The sequence below is a fragment of the Carcharodon carcharias genome, chromosome 17 (assembly GCF_017639515.1).
Source record: "Carcharodon carcharias isolate sCarCar2 chromosome 17, sCarCar2.pri, whole genome shotgun sequence".
NCBI classification, from domain to species: domain Eukaryota; kingdom Metazoa; phylum Chordata; class Chondrichthyes; order Lamniformes; family Lamnidae; genus Carcharodon; species Carcharodon carcharias.
In genome coordinates this window covers 103,570,906-103,592,525 of record NC_054483.1, presented here as the reverse complement: position 1 = coordinate 103,592,525, position 21,620 = coordinate 103,570,906, and the positions used below count along the sequence as shown (strand labels likewise).

The 21,620-nt window shown below is 44.5% G+C and overlaps 1 protein-coding gene across 10 annotated transcripts in view; it reads right to left on the bottom strand.

Moving 5' to 3' along the window:
- Nucleotides 1-20,753, bottom strand: part of prom2 (prominin 2) — a 132,627-nt gene extending 111,874 nt beyond the window's left edge. For 7 of the 10 annotated variants that reach the window (XR_005945621.1, XM_041209241.1, XM_041209243.1 and 4 more), the window contains exons 1-3: nt 20,622-20,753; nt 4,126-4,330; nt 1,838-2,256 (exon numbers count right to left, since the gene is read on the bottom strand). Coding sequence is in view for 9 of the 10 variants with exons in the window: in XM_041209241.1 (XP_041065175.1) it covers nt 1,838-2,108 (271 nt within the window). In the remaining variant the exon portion in view is untranslated. The remainder of the gene's footprint in view (nt 1-1,837; nt 2,257-4,125; nt 4,331-20,621) is intronic. The other 3 variants (XM_041209247.1, XM_041209249.1, XM_041209248.1) reach the window with 3 other exon arrangements.
- Nucleotides 20,754-21,620: the final 867 nt, after the last annotated feature.

The window sequence follows — 21,620 nt, the reverse complement described above, 5'->3', positions numbered from 1 at the left end:
TTATCTATCCATAGCCAATCAAACTCTCCTAAATACGACCTAGCTTGGTGTTATCACCAAATGTTCTATTTTATTATAAGACCTTCTTCTGTATAATTTAAGCACATTGTGAAAACCCAAGAGAGTCTAGAAAGATCACTCCCAGAACTCCATTCATCAAATGGTTCCCAAAGGTAGCCTATCTCATGGATCACAACAACAACCTGCATTTATTTGGCCCTTTATTGCCGTAAAATGTTCCAAGGTCACAGGATTGTTATCATCGTTCAACACCAAACCAGAAAAGAGATATGAGGAGAGGTGACCATAAGCTTGGTCAAAATGGTAGGTTTTAAGGAGCATCTTAAAAGCTGGTGGAGAGGGAGAGGGAGTTGGGCAGAGGTTCAGGGAGAGAATTCCAGAGCTTAGAGCCTCATAAACTGAAAGCATAGCCACCAATGGTGGAGAGATTAAAATCTGGGGTGAGACCTGGGAGGGTTGGAAGATGTTACCGGGATAGGGAAGGATGGGGACGTTAAGGGATTTAAAATAAAAGGTGAGAATTTTAAAATTAAGGCTTTGCTGAACTGAAAGTAAATGTAGGCCTTGAGCACAGTGGGAGTGTGATAGGGGAAGGGAAGTTGATGCAAGTTAGGATAAACAGGCAAGTGTTCTGACTATTCCTCAGTCAGAAATGGTGGGCCTAAAAATTTTAAAAGGGTTAAATTATGAAGAAAGGTTGTATAGACTTGGCTTGCACTCACTTGAACCGAGAAGATTAAATGGTAATCTAATGGCAAAGTGTTTAAGATAATTAAAGGAGTTGACAGGGTCGATGGAGAGAAGCTATTTCCTCTGGTTGTGGATATGGGGCAGTCCAGAGCAAAGGGGACAGAACATTACAATGAGAGCCAGGCCATTCAGGGGTGATGTCTGGAAGCACTTTTCACACAAAGGGGAATGGAAATCTGGAACTCTCTCCCCCAGAAAACTGTTGAGGCTGGGGTTCAACTGAAAATTTAAAAACTGAGATTAATACACTTTTAGAGTCATAGAATCATAGAGGTCTACAGCACAGAAAAAGGCCCTTCGGTCCATTGAGTCTGCGCCAGCCAAACAAGTACCTAACTATTCTAATCCCATTTTCCAGCACCAGTACCATAGCCCTGTATGCCATGGCATCGCAAGTGCACATCCAAATACATTTATTAAGCATGGCTACTAATGGGAATGCAAACAGGCTGGAGTTATTGGTCCAGTCAAATGGCAGTATATTTGGCCTATTGCCTGTAAAGCTGCGGTGGGAACTCTTTAAGAAAGCTTGGCTGTTTCAATAATGAGCATCTATAAAACATTTTTGAGCTACCTCTCCACTAATTCCCCCTCTAGATGCCAAGAGGCTGTTTGCCCTGGCTGTAGAGCCTAGAGCTGGATGGCACAGTCCCATAATAAGTGATTGAGCATTTAGGGCTGAGATAAGGGGAAGTTTCTTCATGTGGAATGTTGTGCATCTTTGGCATCCTCTACCCCAGAGATGGATGCTTGGTTGTCAAGTACATTTAAGACAGAGATTGATAGAATTTTGGACTCTAAAGGAATCTAGGGAATTGGGATTGGGCAGAGAAGTAGAACTGAGGTTGAAGATGAGTCATGATATTATTGAATGAGGAGCAGGCTTGAGGGATTGAAAAGCCTACATCAGATTCTATTTGGAAAGTTCTTATGTTCTTAAAAGGGCTGTTGGTGGGAATATCTCTTCTTAAAAGTTTGGTGCTAACAATCCTGGTTCTTATATCCCTCCTTTGTTGCATGGACCTGTTGCCCAGTACTCTTGTCAGTATAAAAGGAAGACTCTCACCTGTTGGGAAGGGATTTGGTTGGACCATGTCAAGAAAGATGTGCACCATGTGGTAAAGAACCAATATCACCCCAGAAGTTGGGCAGGGGTTGCTGCTGTACTGAGCTTCAGGGATGCTGCTGAAATTATTCTGCTTCCTACCACAGCTTTGTAAGGTTGCAGACAGCTGAAAGCAGGTGAGTGTTGCAAAGACAAATAATCCCAGCCTGGAGTGGGCGATGTGCCGGTGGAAAGCCATGACAGACACAGAGAAGGAATGTGGTAGTGACATGGTTCAAATCCTCCTTTTCCCTTTTTGACCACGTTTAATTTACAACCAAACTCTTGTTCCCAGACGTGGGAGTGCCCCTTCTCAACGTGTGAAGCCTTGTTTTGCAGATCGGAATACAGAGAGGGTATTTTGTTGATGTACCCTTGTGCTAAGAAAATAAATGAATAAATATTACTGAATAGAGCACACTCAGGAGGGATGTGAGTTCAAATCCTATTAAGGTAGTTTGAGAAATTGAATTCAGTTCAAATGCTTTTTAAAATTGGTAGTAGTAAAAGTAGCATATTAACCACTAAGATAAAAGCAAAATGCTGCGGACGCTGGAAATCTGAAACAAAAACAAAAATAGCTGGAAAAACTCAGCAGGTCTGACAGCATCTGAGAAGAGGGACACAGTTAACGTTTCGAGTCCGTGTGACTCTTCATCAGAACTGAATGAACTGAAACTGAAACAGTTCTAATGAAGAGTCACACGGACTCGAAACGTTAACTGTGTTCCTCTCCACAGATGCTGTCAGACCTGCTGAGTTTTTCCAGCTATTTTTGTTTTTGTAACATATTAACCAGTCAGATTACTGATTCACCGATATCCTTTTAGGGAAGGAAGTATGCTGTCCTTACCCAATCTGGAATTATGTGAGCCATTCACTGGCTGCTGGAGTGGCCTAGCAAATCCCTCAGTCATATCAAACCAAAAGGAAGGCCCATCACTACCTTCTCAGGACCACTATCAAAATGCCAGACTTTGCCACAAATGCCTGCATACCAAGAATGTAATTTTTTTTACAGCTTTAGTCATGTCGGCTCTCCCAAGGGCCAAAGCTGGGGAACTGAGGTGTTATGACCAATGGAAAATCTATTGAAATATCCCTTACAATTAGTCTCTGACCTTGGGTGTTGATAATTCAGGCAATACACCGCAGGAAATATTGAGCGTTGGCCTTATAGAGTCAGGGGAGGTTAAATACAGCTCCAGTCACTGAGGGCCTGCAGGAATGGTAGGGTTAGTAAAGAAATGCTGGGGGAAGCAACAAGCCTGTGATCTGTCATGATAATGAAGGAAGAACACCGAATTGCATCAGGAAATATTAGACTTTAAAAATAAGACCTGAGTTTTTAAAAATGCGCACAAGCCATTGGCTGGAATGCTGCAGGGTGACTCCCTAAGAGGTAAAAAAACACCACCCTGTTCCTGGACAAGGTACTTCTAAAGACATCCAGAAACTAATTGCTCCCTCGGGTGGAGACAATGGGGCATAATAGGAGATAAGCATTATCTCTCATCAAGAAATTCTGTGAGCAATGCCCAGACAGATTTGTGAATTCGATTCTCACTTGGAATGTACAAAGAAGGAGTTAAAAGTGAACTGAAAAGCTGCCCCAGTGTCTTTCTATTGGGGGGTGTTCTGAAAGAACAAGTGCTGGAAGTTTGACTCAGAGCTAGCAGCCACACACAGTACCTCTGCAAATCGTTGTTTTGCAGGTATGCTGATCTCTCTCCCTCTTTACCGGATTCAGCCCCACTGGAACCTTAAAACCGACTATTCATCTGCTGGAGTCAACTCTGCAGGAACTTCCTGGAAGAAGTGAGGGAGTGTCTCCCATGGAAATCAGTAGATGGCAGTTCAATTAATAATTTTAAATTGGAATTTTTTTCTAGATGAGGGTTTGAAGTGATACAGAACTGGGAAACTAAGATGGATTTAACATACAGATCAGCTAAACGATCTCACTGAATGGTAGGACAGGCTTGAGGGGCTGAATGGCCTCCTCCTATTCCAGTGAGATTCCAACCCCATCATCACATCAGCCCTCTCATTCCAAACTCCTGCTTCTATCATCTCATTACCCCTCCTCCCCCTCCACCACAACACACCTTCTGGGAAGGGTGTGGTTAAAAAGCCCGTTTATATCATTATTTCTGACCCAGCTGAATACATACACATATAAAGAGTAGTAACAACATTAACACATTTATTAGATTGAAATAATTCCACTTGACAGTCTGGGGACTTACCTGTTCTCTCAGCTTCCGGCTTCATTGCATTATCTGAACTTGGTTACTCATTTTCTTCCTTGCACTCAATCCCAATCTTTGATATTTTTCTCTGATTTTCTTTTCTTTCAGTTTCTGCTCTGCTGCCCTCCTTTGATCCAACTTCTTCACAATTCTGCAGCTTTTCAAACCAGCGGGATTGTTCACCCAGTTAGAAAGGAATGTTCTAATTCAACCAGGGCGAGCGCCAGGTTACATGAAATAATGTGAAAAGCAGCACACAGATTAATTTTTACTCACAGCAGTCTCTTGTACTATTTGATTCTTGGGTAAATGATTAAACTTAGGGTGAAAAATTAAAAGACCTCCCTGATATTATAGAGTTTGAAGACACAATGTTTTCTTTTCACAATGAGTTTTATTGTGCTTATCGCAAACTGGCTTGTCCCCCTTGCACAGTCAAGAAAGGTGATTCAATCATTTTTCAGGCTCTGGAAAGCTTTAATAAACTTTCCTTGTTCCCAACAGGAAGCAAATCAAATTCAGTTACCTTTCCACATAATTTAAGTTTTGAAAATTCTGCGCCATCAGTGTTGCTCAATTGCATATCCTCCCAAGGGTGATAATATCCTTCCTGTGATCAAGTGACCAGAGCACCACACAATACTGACAAAACATTGTCACAAAGTACTGAAACAGCTACTTTCATAGTGTTCCACCACACTACAACCGAAAGCACCACTTTTAACTGAGCTACTAACCATCGATATATCCATTTTAACCACCCTGCTCCCACCCCCAAGACAAGTGCTCCTGTTACTAGACTGGTAATCTCGAGAGCACTAGTTCAAATCCCACCAAGGCAGTTTGAGAATTAAAACTCTGTTTTAAAAAAAAAACCTAATCATAAAAATTGGCACCAGCAAAAGGAGAATACCATTAAAAACCCAAATGGTTCAAGTCATAAAGTTGCCGTCATTACATGTCTTTTATGTGACTCCAGTCCCACACCATGTTAGGGACTCTGAACTGCCCCTAAACAAGAAGAAAGCATATCACCATCTCCTCAGGGACAGATAGGTATAGCTTTGTTAGTGACATTGGCACTCCAAGAATTAATTTAAAAGACAGACTACATCCCTGACTGGCATTGTTCTAGCTAACAAATATTTCCATCGTTGATTTTTTTTAAGTTGCTCAATTAGTCTATAAGGGCTGGATTTTCGCTACTAAAATGGGAAATTTCCTGACTCTCCAGACCGCCCCCCCCCCCAACTTGGTAAAATGTACCTCAAATTGTGTGATTTTTCATGTGTGGGGGGGTGTCAGACTCTCTAGCCCTCACTTCTCACACTTCCATGCTACCCCTCATACCGTCCATCACAATTCAATGTCAACTATGCCCCCCCCCAACCACCCCCCCACTCTGCCCCCACCCCATGGCCCCTGATGCCCTCCATGCAACCTCCATAGCCAATCACCCAGTATCCACCGCGGATAGTCCTCAGAACCCATGTGGAGATGAAAAAACTTCTAAATGTCTAATATTGTTCTCATTCCTGCACACTTTATAGTGAGAAAACCTCTCACTCATAAAGCCATTCAATGATTTCAAATCTCCTCAAGTGGTTAATCTCTAAGAAAAACAAATTTCAATTCAGACCCCTTATCAAAGAAAGCTAATCAATTAATAGACTCAAACAGTGAACTCAGAATCCTATAGCCTTTATAACTCAGCCAAGCATTCATAATGACTTAATTATAGCCCTTTGGGAAATGTTGACAAAGAGCTTTATTGAAACTGCATGACCATGTGCTACAGTTCTTTTCCTAACTAGCAGCAGATGGCTTGTCAATCAAAGTCATCCAGCAGAGCTTTGTTTTTTATCAATCAATTTGTAACGCCCACACTGCAGGTTAAAGCCTTTGCAGCAGTCAAAATGGGGTCAGTTTGAGCCCAGCACTGAGTTCAAATGGTCCTGCTGAATTTAGTTGCCCTTCTGTGTGAATCACACCCCACCCCCTTACCCCTACCAGCAAAATTGAATCTATTGAATACGAGGACGGGACATCCTCAGCTGGTTAGTCCTCCATTTTTAAAGAGCCACGGAGCATTCCTGACTCCATGAAGAATCTGACCCTAAGTGCCTGTGACCTGAGCACATATTCCAGACTGACACTTCACTGCAATGTTAAGTGTGTTCAGTATTGCTGAAGGTCTTGTTTGTCAAATGTTGGCTGCGCTGCTACCTTGTACCTGAGTTCTCTGGAGCCTGTGGACTCTGTGAGAGAAAACAATTGAAACTTCCCAACTACACCCCCTTGTCCTCAGTGCAGGGACTGTGATAGGAAATAGTGATCAGGGAATAAGGAAAGTGGGTGTAGAGAAGGGCACCATTCAGCATCTCTAGCCTGTTCTGCCAGTTAGATCATGGCTGATTTATACATCAGCTTAATTTCCCTGCCCTTCCTCCAAATTCCTCAGTGCCCTTGCCCAAAAAAAAACAATGGATCTCATTATGGAAAATTTCAATTGACCCCCAACATGCACAAATTTTGGGGAAGAGAGTTCCAGGTTTTCAATAAACTTTGCGTGAAAGTGCTTCCTGATTTCACTCCTAAATGGCTTTGATCCAAATTTAAGATTATGCTACCTTTTTTTGGATCCCTCCATCAACAGAGAAAATAATTCCCCTGTATCTGCTCTATCAAATTCCTTAATCATTTCAATACATCTTGATTAGATTGTCCCTCAACTTTCAAAATTTAAGAGAATATAAAAACAAGAAAAAAATTAATTATTAAATTATTTAGGAGAGATAGCACAAGTTTGGGACAACAGTTAAAAGGTGTGCCAGTATGAGTTTGTGGGTGCACTTCCCCACACTTTGGGCTACTTGATCACTTTCACACCAATTAGAGATGTAAATTGCAAAGACGCTTCCCAACAGGGAGGCCAATCAACTCTTCATAGTTTAACAATCCAAATGGCAATCCTGGCTTAAACTCAGCCCATGATTCTGAACTGGGTGGTGAGTTCCCCATTCTACAAGATGCACTGCAGGAACTCACCAATGCTCGCTAGGCAGCATCTTCCAAACCCACAACCTCTACCACCTAGAAGGACAAGGGCAGCAGATGCATGGGAACACCACCACCTGGAAGTTCCCCTCCAAGCCACTCACCATCCTGACTTGGAAATATATCATTGTTCCTTCACTGTTGCTGGGTCAAAATCCTGGAACTCCCTCCCTAACAGCACTGTGGGTGTACTTACACCACATGGACTGCAGCGGTTCAAGAAGGCAGCTCGCCACCACCTTCTGAAGGGCAATTAGGGATGGACAATAAATGCTGGCCTAACCAGCGATGCCCACATCCCATGAATGAATTTTAAAAATTCTAATGACTTGCTGGTTAAAGATGATTCTCCTGAATTCTCTATTTATTTTATTAGCGACTGTTATATTTATGGCCCAAGAGTTTACAGGACATGAATCACAAAAGGCTGGTATGCAGGTGCAGCAAGTAATTAGGAAAGCTAATAGAATGTTATCATTTATTGCAAGAGGAATTGAACACAAAAGTAGGGAGGTTATGCTTCAGTTATACAGAGCACTAGTAAGACCACATCTGGAGCACTGTGTAAAGTGTGGGTCACCTTATTTAAGGAAGGATGTAAATGCGTTGGAAGCAGTTCAGAGAAAGCTTACCAGACTAATATCTGGAATGGATGGGTTGTTTTATGAGGAGAGCTTGGACAGGCTGGGCTTGTATCCACTGGAGTTTAGAAGAGCAAGAGGTGACTTGATTGAAACATCTAAGATCCTGAGGGGATTTGACAGGGTGGATGTGGAGAGGATGTTTCCTCTTGTGGGAGAATCTAGAACTAGGGGTCACTGTTTAAAAATAAGGGGTCACTCGTTTAAAACAGAGATGAGGAGAAATTTTTAAACTTAGATGGTCGTGAGTCTTTGGAACTCTCTGCTGATAAGGTAGTGGAAGCAGAATCTTTGAATATTTTTAAGGCAGAGGTGGATAGGTTCTTGGTAAGCAAGGGGGTGATAGGTTACCGGGGGTAGGTGGGATGCAGATTTCACGTTCCTATCAGATCAGCCATGACCTCATTAAATTATGGAGCAGGCCCGAGGGGCTGAATGGCCTACTCTTGCTCCTTGTTCGAATGATCGTACCCTGAAGTTTATAACACCCTTTCATAATCTTAAAGATCTCCATCAGATTATACATTCTGGTGAAACGTTCCAAAGCCCGTTCAATCTTTCCTCAGAATCCCTGAGTATTGCTATAATTCTGTTAAATATTTTGCACCTTCTCCAGTGCCTCTTTATCTTTTTCACAATATGGAAGCCAGAACTGTTCTCAGTATTCCAATATGTTGTAGCCAAGATTCATACAAGTTTAACATTAACTCCATCGCTTTTCAATTCTATTCCACTAGACATTAGCATCAGTGCTTTGTTTGCATCTTTATGGCTTTACTAACCTGATTAATGCAATGAGTAATTAAAGACATGGCATGTGTCTGTCTTATTTTAACTTAATAAGAGCTTCTTCCCCCAGCCTGATGATTCCGTGGATGAATGCAACCCGTCATGTGACCAGGTGCCATTCAAAGCAGGAAGGCCTGTTTTTAAGCTTGAGTAAAGTGACCTACAGTGAGGATGAGGGCGCCAGGGCTACAAGCAGCATCTACTGAGGAAAGGGGAAAGCCTTGTTCTCATTCATGACACTTGGTTACCTGGGTGACACAGCGAGGCTGGTGGATGCACAGTAAAGTTTGGGTGCTTTCAGAAGAAAATTGCAGAAAGAAAGAAGAAAAATAAATCTGCACAGGATTTCACCCTGCACCTGTGTACATTCCCGTATACCAATTAATATTCAGCAATTATCATTTACAATAAGCGAGGCGAATAAGCATTTAATGCCCTGTAAACTATCTTACCTGGGCAGTTGAAATAGAGGTCTAGAATGTGGAGAGAGCTGGAACTATACATGCACACTCATAAACTGAAAGGAAGTACTTGGTTAAACTTTAACTGAATCTTATTAGCTCCTATCAAGCAAAGCAATGACGTACGAGGATTTATTTCCTTCACTGAAATTTACATACAAATAACGCTTGCCAGACTGCCTCCCTCCTTTCATTCATGATGTGTAATTAAATGTTCCTTTCTTTCGAAGCCTGACAGCAGTTCAGTGACAGCACTGGACACACCCAGGTATCTGCTGGGAAGTGTCAACAACACGGGCCCCTTCTCAACATAGTTCTTAACAGATATTTGAGGTGGGGGGGGGAGGGGCCTGGATTTTCTTTCTCAGCTCCTCACCAGCCCCCATCCTCCCTGAAATCAGTCAGGATAGTGGAAAGCAAAGTAAGAAAGGCCCGACTGCTGCCACCCAACCACCACCTCAATTTTCTCCTCCTGCCCCTGCTGGCTACCTCGCCCTTGCCTGCTGGTGGGAAGATGGGCTTGATCTCCATTCCCAACCACTAAGCCTTTATTAGGCCAGGGATTCGGCGAAAGCCTCAAAGAGCAAATGTCCTCTTCCCTTCTCCGCACCGCCAGAATTCTCCGCCCATTCACCACTGGGCTCCGACCGTGTATGAGGAGTGCATGCCGCTTACCTGATGAGTCCTGACCCAGTAAAGTAGCTTGGGGTTTAGAGGGGTCAACGTTGTGAGCAAGAACCAGAGCCAGCACCTTCAGAAATGGGGGAGGGGGGTGGTGGTGGCGCAGGAGCAAGCAAATTGGCAGATAAAGGAAGAAAAAAACCAGGCTTGACATTAGTGAGTACCCACTCCGCCACAGGAAATGGGAGCTCTGGCCACTGGTTATTCAGAACATTGACCCTTCCAAAATCCTGGAGATGGGGTCATTTTCATATTTTGGGTATGTGGGCCAAGACTGTTAAAGGGAACCAGAGCCTTTAAGCGCTCTGCGAGGTATGGCAGTGTAATGGTTCTGTTCGTGAACTATAATCCAGAAGCCTTGGACTAAAAAATCCATAAAAAGTGAATTTAAATCCCTCCAAGGATGGTTTGAATTCAGTTTGAAATAAAAAGTTGGTCTCAGTAAAAATGATCAGGATCTGTTGGATTGGCACAAAAACCCAGCTGGTGCACCAATGGGCAGAATCATCCCAAGATTGCACCAAGTGGTGGTAGTGGCTGATGTTATACCCGCCGGCCGCAATGGCTAGTTTTCACACCATATTGTCCACTTCCTGCCTCATTAATTATGCAGCCACAGGAAACATACTGTCTCGCCTCTGAATTGCCCACCACGCCGTTACCTCACTGTTTCCTCACTCCAGATACCATATCTAAACTGCAGCCGCGCACATAGTTCTCAATGTTTGCAGCCCAGGACTGCTGCAGTAAGGACATGGCCCTGAAAGCCAAGAAGAGTTCAGTGACCTGTCCCCAGAGTGCCTTTTGGAGGCCCACTGTGATGTCCTCCACCCCCGCTCTGGCCGCAGGAGGTCCGGCAATCTCACCACTCCAGCTTGGGAGGCAGTGGCAGAGGTGGTCAGTGCCAACGCTGCACAGAAGAGATTCGCCATCCAGTGCAGAAAAAGGATAAATAATCTCATCCATGCAGCCAGGGTAAGGCAACCATTTCATCACTCTAAACTCACATACTCACAGGCCCATGTCAGGAAGATATAATAATTTTCATAATGTTATTGGAGTTTATTGTAAAGTAGAGTAATAGTGGGATCTGTGTCTATGTGTGTGTGTCTGTGTGTGTGTGTGTGTGTGTGTGTGTGTGTGTGTGTGTGTAACTTAATTGAATTAAAGGCAGCTGGTCTGAACACTGATGTATCAGAAGATAAGGCAGGTTTGAAATGTTAAGTAGGCAAACTTGGGGGAGGTTTTAGAATATAAGGTGCAAAAGGAACATTTACATTTTAAAATAAACCAGACTAGCTTGAATTCAAAAGAGGAAGTGAAATGTTACACCTAGCCAGGAGAAGTTAAGAAACAGTGTGTTTATTTTTTCCCAGTGATTACTGGTAATATTGGTCCTTTGATGGATTTTATTATTAGAGAGGTAAAAGTCCAAAGACATAGTGAAACAATGGGAATTTGCATTCAAATTTGTATAAAGGAGCGAAGGTTGTGTGTAAGGGAGGGAATTCTAAGGTTTAACATAAGTGTGAAAAGCCTCCTGTGTCTAAGCCTCAAGCTGCTATCTACAAGGAACTGAAGCTGAGAAAAACTCTCTTTGAATTTGACTGTTCGGGATATTGTGTGTTACTTTGCCTGGGTCTTTTGAAATCTATGTGTTTCACTGTTGCTGTAACAGAGGTTTAACTGGGGTTTAGATTAATTAGGGGATTTTGAAGTTATCATAGTAGTAATTTGTAGATCCATGTATGTGCTTAAAATAATTTCTTCTATTAATAAAGGTTTAATTTAGTTTTGTTAGAAACCTATAAGACTTGATGGCCTTCTTTTTACTGAATTTAAAGCCCACATCTCGAAATAAGTACAAATTGCAAATAATTGTAGCAGCTGTTTCTGGGATTAGGGCAGCTTGGCATTTATAATCTGTCTGCCATAACACCCATCACACATTCACTGGCATCTCACTCACTGCCAGCTCAAGGGACATCACCATTCACTCTCTCACACACATACCCTCAGATCTCCATCTGGCCTCATCTCCTCTGGAGACTGCCTCCTCAGCCCTCACCCCCTTGAGGCCACTTGAACAGATCAACATGTGTCCCCACACACACCCTGGAGTACCTCCCCCCCGCCTTCCCCAGTACAGCCCTCACCCTGCAGCCTCTTCCCTTGCCTGAGGCCACTTTTCTCCCTTCTCCAAGCAAGCCCTGGCCCTGCAGACATTGAAAAACCACCCCCGCCTTATGACTGGCCTGGTAGGTAGAGACCTGCCCATGAGCCCCCCTCAAAGTGATGTGGTGCTGCCTGCGAAACCTGGCACTGATGACTGGAGGTGCTGCCCGAAGCAAGATAGACAAACAAACCTCGAAGTCTCGTACCAACTGCGAGCTGCCAGGAGCATGTCGCCTATGTACAGTTGTGAAACACACGCTGACTTGCCTGGATGATCCAGAGTGGGTGGATGATTCCGCCAAACAGGGCTTATAATGAGATACTAAATTATTGAAATTAGATTCCCAACATGCGAGGTGGGAAATGTGGCTGTCATTGATGGGTGGAATGGAAGATCGCAAATTACTTTCACGACGGTGTGAAACCGATTTTTGGCGGTCTGGCCATATTGTCCATTGCCAACGGGACCGGGCGATTCCAACCAATGTCTTTCAGTGATGGAAATCGCCCTTTTTAGCTAGTCTGGCTTGTATGTGAATTGGGGGTAATATATTGACACGGTTTGAGAATTGGTTAGCAGACAGGAAACAGAGAGTATGAATAAATGGGTCCTTTTTGGACTAGTGGGGTGCCACAGGGATCAGTGCTTGGACCCCAGCTATTCACAATATATATCAATGATTTGGATGAGGGAACCAAATGTAATCTTTCCAAGTTTGCTGATGACATAAAACTTGTTGAGAATGTGAGTGGTGAGGAGGATGTTAAGAGGTTTCAAAGAGATTTAGCCAGGTTGAGTGAGTGGGCAAATACATGGCAGATGCTGTATAACGTGGATAAGCGTGAAGTTATCCACTACAGTCGGAAAAACAGGATGGCAGAGTATTATTTAAATGGTGATAGATTGGGAAATGTTGATATACAAAGGGACCTGGGTGTCCTTGTAACCAATCACTGAAAGCAAGCATGCAGGTGCAGCAAGTAGTTAAGAAGGCAAATGGTGTGTTAGCCTTCATTGTGAGAGGACATGAGTACAGGAGCAAGGATGTCATACTGCAGCTGTACAGGGTCTTGGTGAGACCACACCTGGAGTATTGTGTACAGGTCTCCTTAACTAAGAAAGGATATAGAGGGAGTGCAGCGAATGTTCATCAGACTGATTCCTGGGATGGCAGAATTATCATTTGAGTAGAGATCGCGTCGACTAGGCCTATATTCACTGGAGTTTAGAAGAATGAGAGGGCATCTCTTTGAAACATATAAAATTCCGACAGGATGTAGGGATGATGTTTCCTCCGGCTGGGGAGGTCTAGAACAAGGGGTCACAATCTCAGGATATGAGGTAGACCGTTTAGTACTGAGATGAGGAGAAACTTCTTCACTCAGAAGATGGTGAACCTGTGGAATTCTCTGCCACGGAGAGATGTGGAGGCCAAGTCACTGAATATATTTAAGAAGGAAATGGATTTCTAGATTCTAAAGGCATCGGGGATATGGGGAGAATACAGGAGTATGGCGTTGAGATAGAGGATCGGCCATGATCTTTTGAATGGCAGAGCAGACTTGAAGGGCCGAATGGCCTACTCCTGCTCCTAGTTTCTGTGGGCTGAATTTGACGTCCTGCATGGGGACGTGCGCCAGACCCAGTCAGCTGCCTGCCTTAAGGGAGCTGTCTGGCAGCTCTCACCCGCACCCACGGAAACCCCATCGCCTGCCCTCTTCCCATCCCCACCCCGGCAGAGCTGACCTTTTCAGGGCGCACTTCATGCTGGCCGGCCGTTAATTGGCCAGCCAGCGTGAAATCGTGGTCGGGGGGGGCCAATCGTGGTCGGAGGTCCGTTTCTCGACCACTCCCAGGCCCACCGATCACGAACACTCGCCAAAGGTAAAATTCAGGCCCATGTTTCTATGTTTCAGTCCCATACCAACAGGGCTGACTCTCAACTGCCCTCTGAAGTGGCTGGCAAAGTCACTCAGTTGTATTAAAACTGAACCCCATCTTCTCAGGTCAACTACAGATTGGGAATAAACCTGATTGCTCTCTGATTGATACCCACATCCCCAGAATGAATAAAAACTCTTTCTAAAGATTTCTTGAGATAGCCCAGGTGCTCCCACAGATATGCCCTCCAAGTCTGCAGAAGGATGCCAAATACCCCCACCACCCCACCCCATCCCGTAACCATGTACTGATTTCCACCTGTTGGGATTTGTGGACGTTGGGGAACTGGAGTGGGAACCCAGTGGACCTGCCTCCCAGCTCAAATTCTGGCCCCAACTCCCTGGCTGAAACCCCAATCTCACTCGCTTCCTCCAACCAAGCAATTTCAGGTCCCTTACTTGTTTCAATGAGATCACCTTTCATTCTTCGAAACTCCAGAGAGTATAGCCCAACTCACTCAATCCCTCCTTGTAGGACAAGCCTCTGATCCCAGGAACCAGCCTAGTGATCTCCAAAACAGGTATATCCTTCCTTAGGTACGGAGACCAAAACTATGCACAGGCCTCCAGGTGTGGTCTTTCCAAAGTCCTGCACAATTGCAGTGAGACCTCCTTGTTCTTGTACTCCATCCCCCTTGCAATAAAGGCTAACACACCATTTGCCCTCCTAATTACTTGCTGTACCTGCATGTTGACTTTCTGTGATTCATGTACAAGGACATTTAGATCTCTCTGGATACCAACATTTAAAAGTTTCTCACCATTTAAAAACTATTCTGTTCTTCAATTCTTCCTATCAAGGTGAATAACCTCTTTTTTCCCCACCTTGTACTCTATCCCTAACTTGTCTACATCTCTTTGCAGGCTCTTAGGGCCCAACTTTATCTAAATAAACTGGAACACATCCATTTGCTCAGGATTAAAATGGATCCCTTTGTATCCTCCTCACAGCTTACTTTCCCAACTAACTTTGCATTGTCAGCAAATTTGGATACATCTAACTCAGTCCCTTCATCTAAGTCATTAATATAGATTGTAAATAGCTAAGGCCCCAGCACTGACCCTTGCAGCACTCCACTCATTACAGCCTGGCAAATTGAAAATCACAGAATCACACAGTGCAGAAGAGGCCCTTCAGCCCATCGAGACTGCACCGACATGTGAGAAACACCTGACCTACCCATCTAATCCCATTTACCAGCAATTGGCCCATAGCCTTGAATGTTATGACGTGCCAAGTGCTCATCCAGGTACTTTTTAAAGGATGTGAGGCAACCCGCCTCCACCACCCTCCCAGACAGCACATTCCAGACCGTCACCACCCTCTGAGTAAAAACATTTTTCCTCACAGCCCCTCTAAACCTCCTGCCCCTCACCTTGAACTTGTGTCCCCTCGTGACTGACCCTTCAACTAAGGGGAACAACTGCTCCCTATCCACCCTGTCCATGTCCCTCATAATCTTGTATGCCTCGATCAGATCGCCCTTCGGTCTACTCTGCTCCAACAAAAACAGCCCAAGTCTATCCAACTTCTCTTCATAACTTAAATGTTTCATCCCAGGCAACATCCTGGTGAATCTCCTCTGCACCCCCTCCAGTGCAATCACATCCTTCCTATAATGTAGCGACCAGAACTGCACACAGTACTCCAGCTGTGGCCTCACCAAGGTTCTATACAACTGCAACATCGCCTCCCTACTTTTATAATCTATGCCTCAATTGATAAAGGCAAGTGTCCCAAATGCCTTTTTCACCACCCTACTAACATGCCCCTCCACCTTCAGAGATCTATGGACACACACGCCAAAGTCCCTTTGTTCCTCAGAACTTCCTAATGTCATGCTGTTCATTGAAAACTTCCTTGTCAAATTATCCCTTCCAAAGTGTATCACCTTGCACTTTTCAGGGCTAAATTCCATCTGCCACTTATTTGCCCATTTGACCATCTCGTCTATCTTCCTGTAGCCCAAGACACTCAACCTCACTGTTAACCACCTGGCCAATCTTTGTGTCATCCGCAAACTTACTAATCCTCCTCCCCGCACCCCCCTCCCCATCCACATAGTCACCTATGTCGTTTATATAAATGACGAATAATAGGCGACCCAGCACAGATCCCTGTGGTACGCCTCTGGACACGGGCTTCCGGTCACTAAAGCATCCTTCTGTCATCACCCTCTGTCTCCTACTAAGCCAATTTGGAATCCACCTTATCAAATTACCCTGTATCCCATGTGCATTTGCCTTCTTAAAAGTCTCCCATGTGGGACCTTGTCAAAGGCTTTGCTGAAATCCATATAAACTACATCAACTGCACTACCTTCATCTACACAGCTGGTCACCTCCTCAAAAAATTCAATCAAATTTGTTAGGCATGACCTCCCTCTGACAAAGCCATGCTGACTATCCCTGATCAAAACTTGCCCCTCCAAGTGGAGATAGAGACTCTCCTTCAGAATTTTCTCCAATAGTTTCCCTACCACTGACGTGGGACTCCCTCGTCTATAGTTCCCTGGCTTATCTCCAAAGCCCTTCTTAAACAGTGGAGCCACATTAGCTGTTCTCCAGTCTTCTGGCACCACCCCCGTGGCCAGACGGGAATTAAAATTTTGGGTCAGAGCCCTTGCGATCTCCTCCCTTGCCTCCCTCAGCAGTCTGGGCCACAAATCATCTAGACCTGGAGATTTGTCCACTTTTAAGCCTGCCAACACCTCCAATACCTTGTCACTCACCATATCAACTTGCTCAAGAACCTTGCAGTCTCTCTCCCTGTGTTCCTTAGCTTCATCCTCATTCTCTTGGGTGAAGACGGATGTGAAGTATTCGTTCAACACTCTACCAATGTCCTCTGGTTCCACCCATAGATTGCCCCCTTGATCCCTAATGGGCCCTACACTTTCCCTGGTTATCTTCTTCCCATTGATATACTTATAGAATATCTTGGGGTTTTCCTTGCTTTTACCAGCCAGAGCTTTCTCATATCCCCTCTTTGCTATCCTAATTGCTTTCTTAAGCTCCACCCTGCACTTTCTGTACTCCACTAATGCCTCTGCTGATTTGCTCCTCTTGTACCTGCTAAAAGCCTCTCTTTTCCTTCTCATTGTATCCTGAATATCTCTGGTCATCCATGGTTCTCTGGGCTTGTTACTCCTTCCTATCACCCTAGAGGAAACATGCTGGGCTTGTACCCTCCCTATTTCCTTTTTGAACGCCCCCCCCCCCCACCCCCTTGCTCTTCTGTACATTTCCCCACAAGTAGCTATTCCCAATCAACCTTGGCCAGATCCTGCCTTATTTTACTAAAATCCCCTCTCCCCCAATCCAAAACATTTTTTTGCAACTTGCCTTTTGCTTTGTCCATAACAAACTTAAGCTGTACCATGTTGTGGTCGCTATCACTAAAATGCTCCCCCACCACCACCTCAGCCACCTGTCCGGCTTCATTCCCCAGAATTAGGTCCAGTAATGCACCACCCCTTGTTGGACCCTCTACATATTGATCTAAAAAGTTTTCCTGTACATATTTCAGGAAATCCACTCATCTAAGCCCTTAACACTATGTCTATCCCAATTAATGTTGGGAAAGTTGAAATCACCTAATATAATTACCCTGTTGTTATCGTTTTTACACACCTCCACAAATTGTGCACATATTTGCTCCTCAATTTCCCACTGACTATCTGGGGGTCTCTAATAAGCACCTAACAATGTGGCTGCCCCTTTTTTATTCCTAAACTCTATCCACAAAGCTTCATTTGATGCCCCCTCTAAGATATCATCTCTCCTTACTGCAGTAACTGACTCCTTAACTAATAATGCAATGCCTCCTCCTCTTTACCCCCTCCCCTGTCTCACCTGAAGATTCTATATCCCGGAATGTTGAGCTGCCAATCCTGCCTCTCACTCAACCACGTCTCTCTGATGGCTACCATATCACAATTCCACATGTCAATCCTCACCCCTTAACTCATCTATTTTATATGTAATACTCCTGGCATTAAAGTAGAGGCCATCCAGCCTTGCCTTACTCCCTTGAAGCTTAAAGCAGCTGTACACCCTCTGACTTAATTGTTTTATTGTATGATGATGTGTCCCTATTCTGCAAACATTCTGTATTCCTTCCCCCTGCCGAATTAGTTTAAACTCCTCCCAACAGCACCAACAAACCCACTCGCAAAGATGTTAGTCCCGCTCTGGCTCAGATGTAGACCGACTTGTACAGGTCCCACCTTCCCCAGGAACTGTCTCAGTGATCCAGGAATCTAAAACCCTCCCACCTGCACCAACTCTTAGGCCACGTATTTGTCTGCGCTATTCTCTTAGTTCTCTGCTCGCTATCACATGGCACTGGGAGTAATCCAGAGATTACAACCTGAGAGGTCCTGCTTTTCAGTCTACTCTCTAACTCCCTGAATTTTTGATGCAAGACCTCATCCCTCTTTCTACCTTTGTCATTGGTACCAACATGTACCACGACCTCTGCTTTATCACCCTCTCCCTTCAGGATGCCCTGCAGCCATTCAGTGACATCCCAGACCTTGGCACTATGGAGGCAACACACCATCCTAGAGTCATGTTGACAGCCATAGTAGCACCTATCTGTTCCCCTGACTATAGAATCCCCTATTACTATTGCTCTTCCTCCCTTCCTCCCCTCATGTACAGACAGGCTGCTTGTGAAAATGTTGCGGTTCTCCCTACTCTGCTTCCTGTCCTTTAACCTAAACTCTGACTGTGCTATTATTTCTCTCTACATCTTGAATCCTTATTTGTGCAACAATCTTTCATGGTGCAGCTTAATTTATACCTGTTGAATATACAAATATACTCCATCCACTGCTTCTTGTTGTCTACCCTGTGAGTTACATCCTTTGTCAGACACACTTTCCCTTTCATAAAAACATGTTGACTCTGCTGATCATATTATGATTTTCCAAGTGCCTTGTTACTATTCCCTTAATGAAGGGTTGCAGTTTCCTGACGGCTAGTGCCAAGCGAACTGGCCTGTAATACATTATTTTCAGCATGGTAATGGGCCAAATAAACAAACTGAAGGTGGGCCTGGAGGAAGGTGACCATAAGTCCCTGTTTTCCGAAGCCAGTTCCTGGGTCTGCTCCTATGTCCTCAGGGCAATCTCCCAGTTCCTGAAACATGTACCCTGAAGGATGACCCTAACTGCTGATGACTGTGTGGTTTAAATCCAGAGACACAAGGGCCCGAGCTGCCCTGCAGCAGTCAATGAAGTTGCACAGCAGGGCAGGTCAGTCTCCTGTTTTTAACCAATAAAAGCAGTGGGCTCACTGAGAGACTTTAATTTATGCAGAGATTGCACTCTGCACACTCCACCCCCAACCTCCTGCCCCCTTCCCTCACCCAATCAGTCCTAACATCTTCTTATGTGGCTCAGAGTCAAATTTTCTTTGGTAATGCTCCTGTGACATGCCGTCTATTTCTTCCTCCCTCATCTACTTAGCCAGCTTCCCCTTAAATGCTTCACCTCAATTATATCTTGTGGATTGTGAGCCCCACAATCTCACCAATCTCTGGCTAAAAAGGTTTTACCTGAATTCCTTCTGAAAATTATTAGTGGTTAGCTTATATTTATGACCCTTGCTTTAGGAATGCCCCAGAAATGGAAACATTTTCACTACATCTACCCCATCAAATCCCTTCAGAATTTTTAAGACCTCTATCAGGTCACCCCTCAGCCTTCTCTTTTCAAAAGTAAAAGCCCACAGTCTGTTCAGTCTTTCCTACAGTTTAACCTCACAGTTCTGATATCATTTTTGCTCACCTTTTTTGCATCTACTTCAGCCTCCACAGACTGTTGTGGTTAATACTCTTTGGTTTGTCTTTTGTACATTCAAAATGTTGTAACCTAAACTCTTGCTTCTTGTTTATTCTGCATTGTGTAAATACAAAAATTCACTTTCTCTTACTCTAATTCACTTGACCCTAAAACTTGAAAACTGGAACTCCCTATTTTGTCTGCACTTCAAGCGATAACTGGGACAGTGCATTATATAAATGAAAATTAATTCTCTCTTACCTGCAGTTAATAATCTACAGTTTGCAAAACATTACCTAACCACAATTTCCTGTCCCCTAAACCGTCTATCTGAATCATTTACACAATTATTAGGAGAGAGACACAAAGAGATGGTGAGAGAGAAAAGGGACAAAATTCCCTCCAATATTGGAACAACAAAGCAATTGTCTTCAGTCCCGCAACAAGCTCCCTTTCCAAGCCACTAATGCAGCACCCTCCATGGTCACTGTCTCAGGCTGAAGCAGATTGTTCACAACTGCCACACCCTATTTACCCTGCGCTGACCTCCAAAATCAGCCAAGGTGACAGCCTTCATAATGTCACCGAACTCTAATGGAGAAAGATGTCTATGGCCCTTTGTGGACGATGGCTACTCAATTTACTCCATCAACACATATCTAATCTTTTTCAAAGTGTGCAGTAATTTGTTTAAGTGAGTGGCTCCTTTAAAATGTTTTACACGGCTGTGTGCATTCGGTAACTTTGAGGAATCAACGTGTGCAAAACATATGTGGGAACTCTCAGCTTGCTGGCTGTGCAGCTTAGAAGGAGCATTGGTTCCCACCCTTGCTTCAGCCCAAATGCTACTCAAATCCTTGCCCATGATTTCTAAAGCTCCTGGCTCAACAACTCCAATGCTCTCCTGACCAATTTGCCATTTTCTAAGCTGCATAAACTCGGGATCATCAAGAGCTTACCTCTTTGACCAAGCATTTGGTCACCAGTCCTGATATCTCCATGTGCTTCAATGTCACTCTTTAATTAGGAATGTTCCTGTGAAGCGCCTTGCAATGTTTGATGTAACACTTGTACTGTTACGAGGGTTCAGATAAGGTTTCAGAGAAGTTTATCAGACCAATACAGAAAATGGGTGGGTTGTTTTATGGGCCAGGATCTTTAGGTGGGGGGGTGGGGCCCTCTTGCCGATGATTAAAATGACGCGGAATGACTTCAGGCAGAACTCTCGACATCGCCCCGCATCATCTCCATTTTCAGGTTGGCGGGGGCGCAGCCGAATCAGCTGTGCACCCGGCAGCCTGTCAACAGCCTACTGAGGCCATTTAAAAAGTCATTAATGGACCTGCCCGTCCAACCTTAAGCCGGGGCCCTGGCGGGAATTAGAAGAAGCGTGAAACCTCATCCACGGGGTGGGATGAGGGTTTTAAAATTTTTAGTAAAGGTTTGAGTTTAAGTGATGGACATGCCCCAACCCATGTGACAGTGTCACATGAGGGGACATGTCAGGGAAATTTTTTAAACATTTACATTAAAAGTTTTAATTCTCAGCCAATCTCCCTGAGGTAGCACTTAGCCTCAGGGAGATCAATGCGCTCTTTCCTGCACGTGCTCGAAAGAGCGCACTCCCGGATGAGGGAATCCACCCCGGCCTGCATAGCACTTCCTGGTGGACGTCACGCTGGGCGGGCCTTAATTGGCCCACCCATGTAAAATGGCAGCACGCCCCCAATCGGGGGCGCCGATCAGAGGCGCACCCGCCCGGGCCTGCTGCTGGACTTCCTCCCCCGCAACGCGGGGACAATTCTTCCCATGAGGAAAGGTTGGACAGGCTGGGCTTGTATCCGCTGGAGCTTAGAAGAGTAAGAGGTGATTTGATTGAAACATCAAGATCCTGAGGGGTCTTTACAGGGTGGATGTGGAGAGGATGTTTCCTCTTGTGGGAGAATCTAGAACCAGGG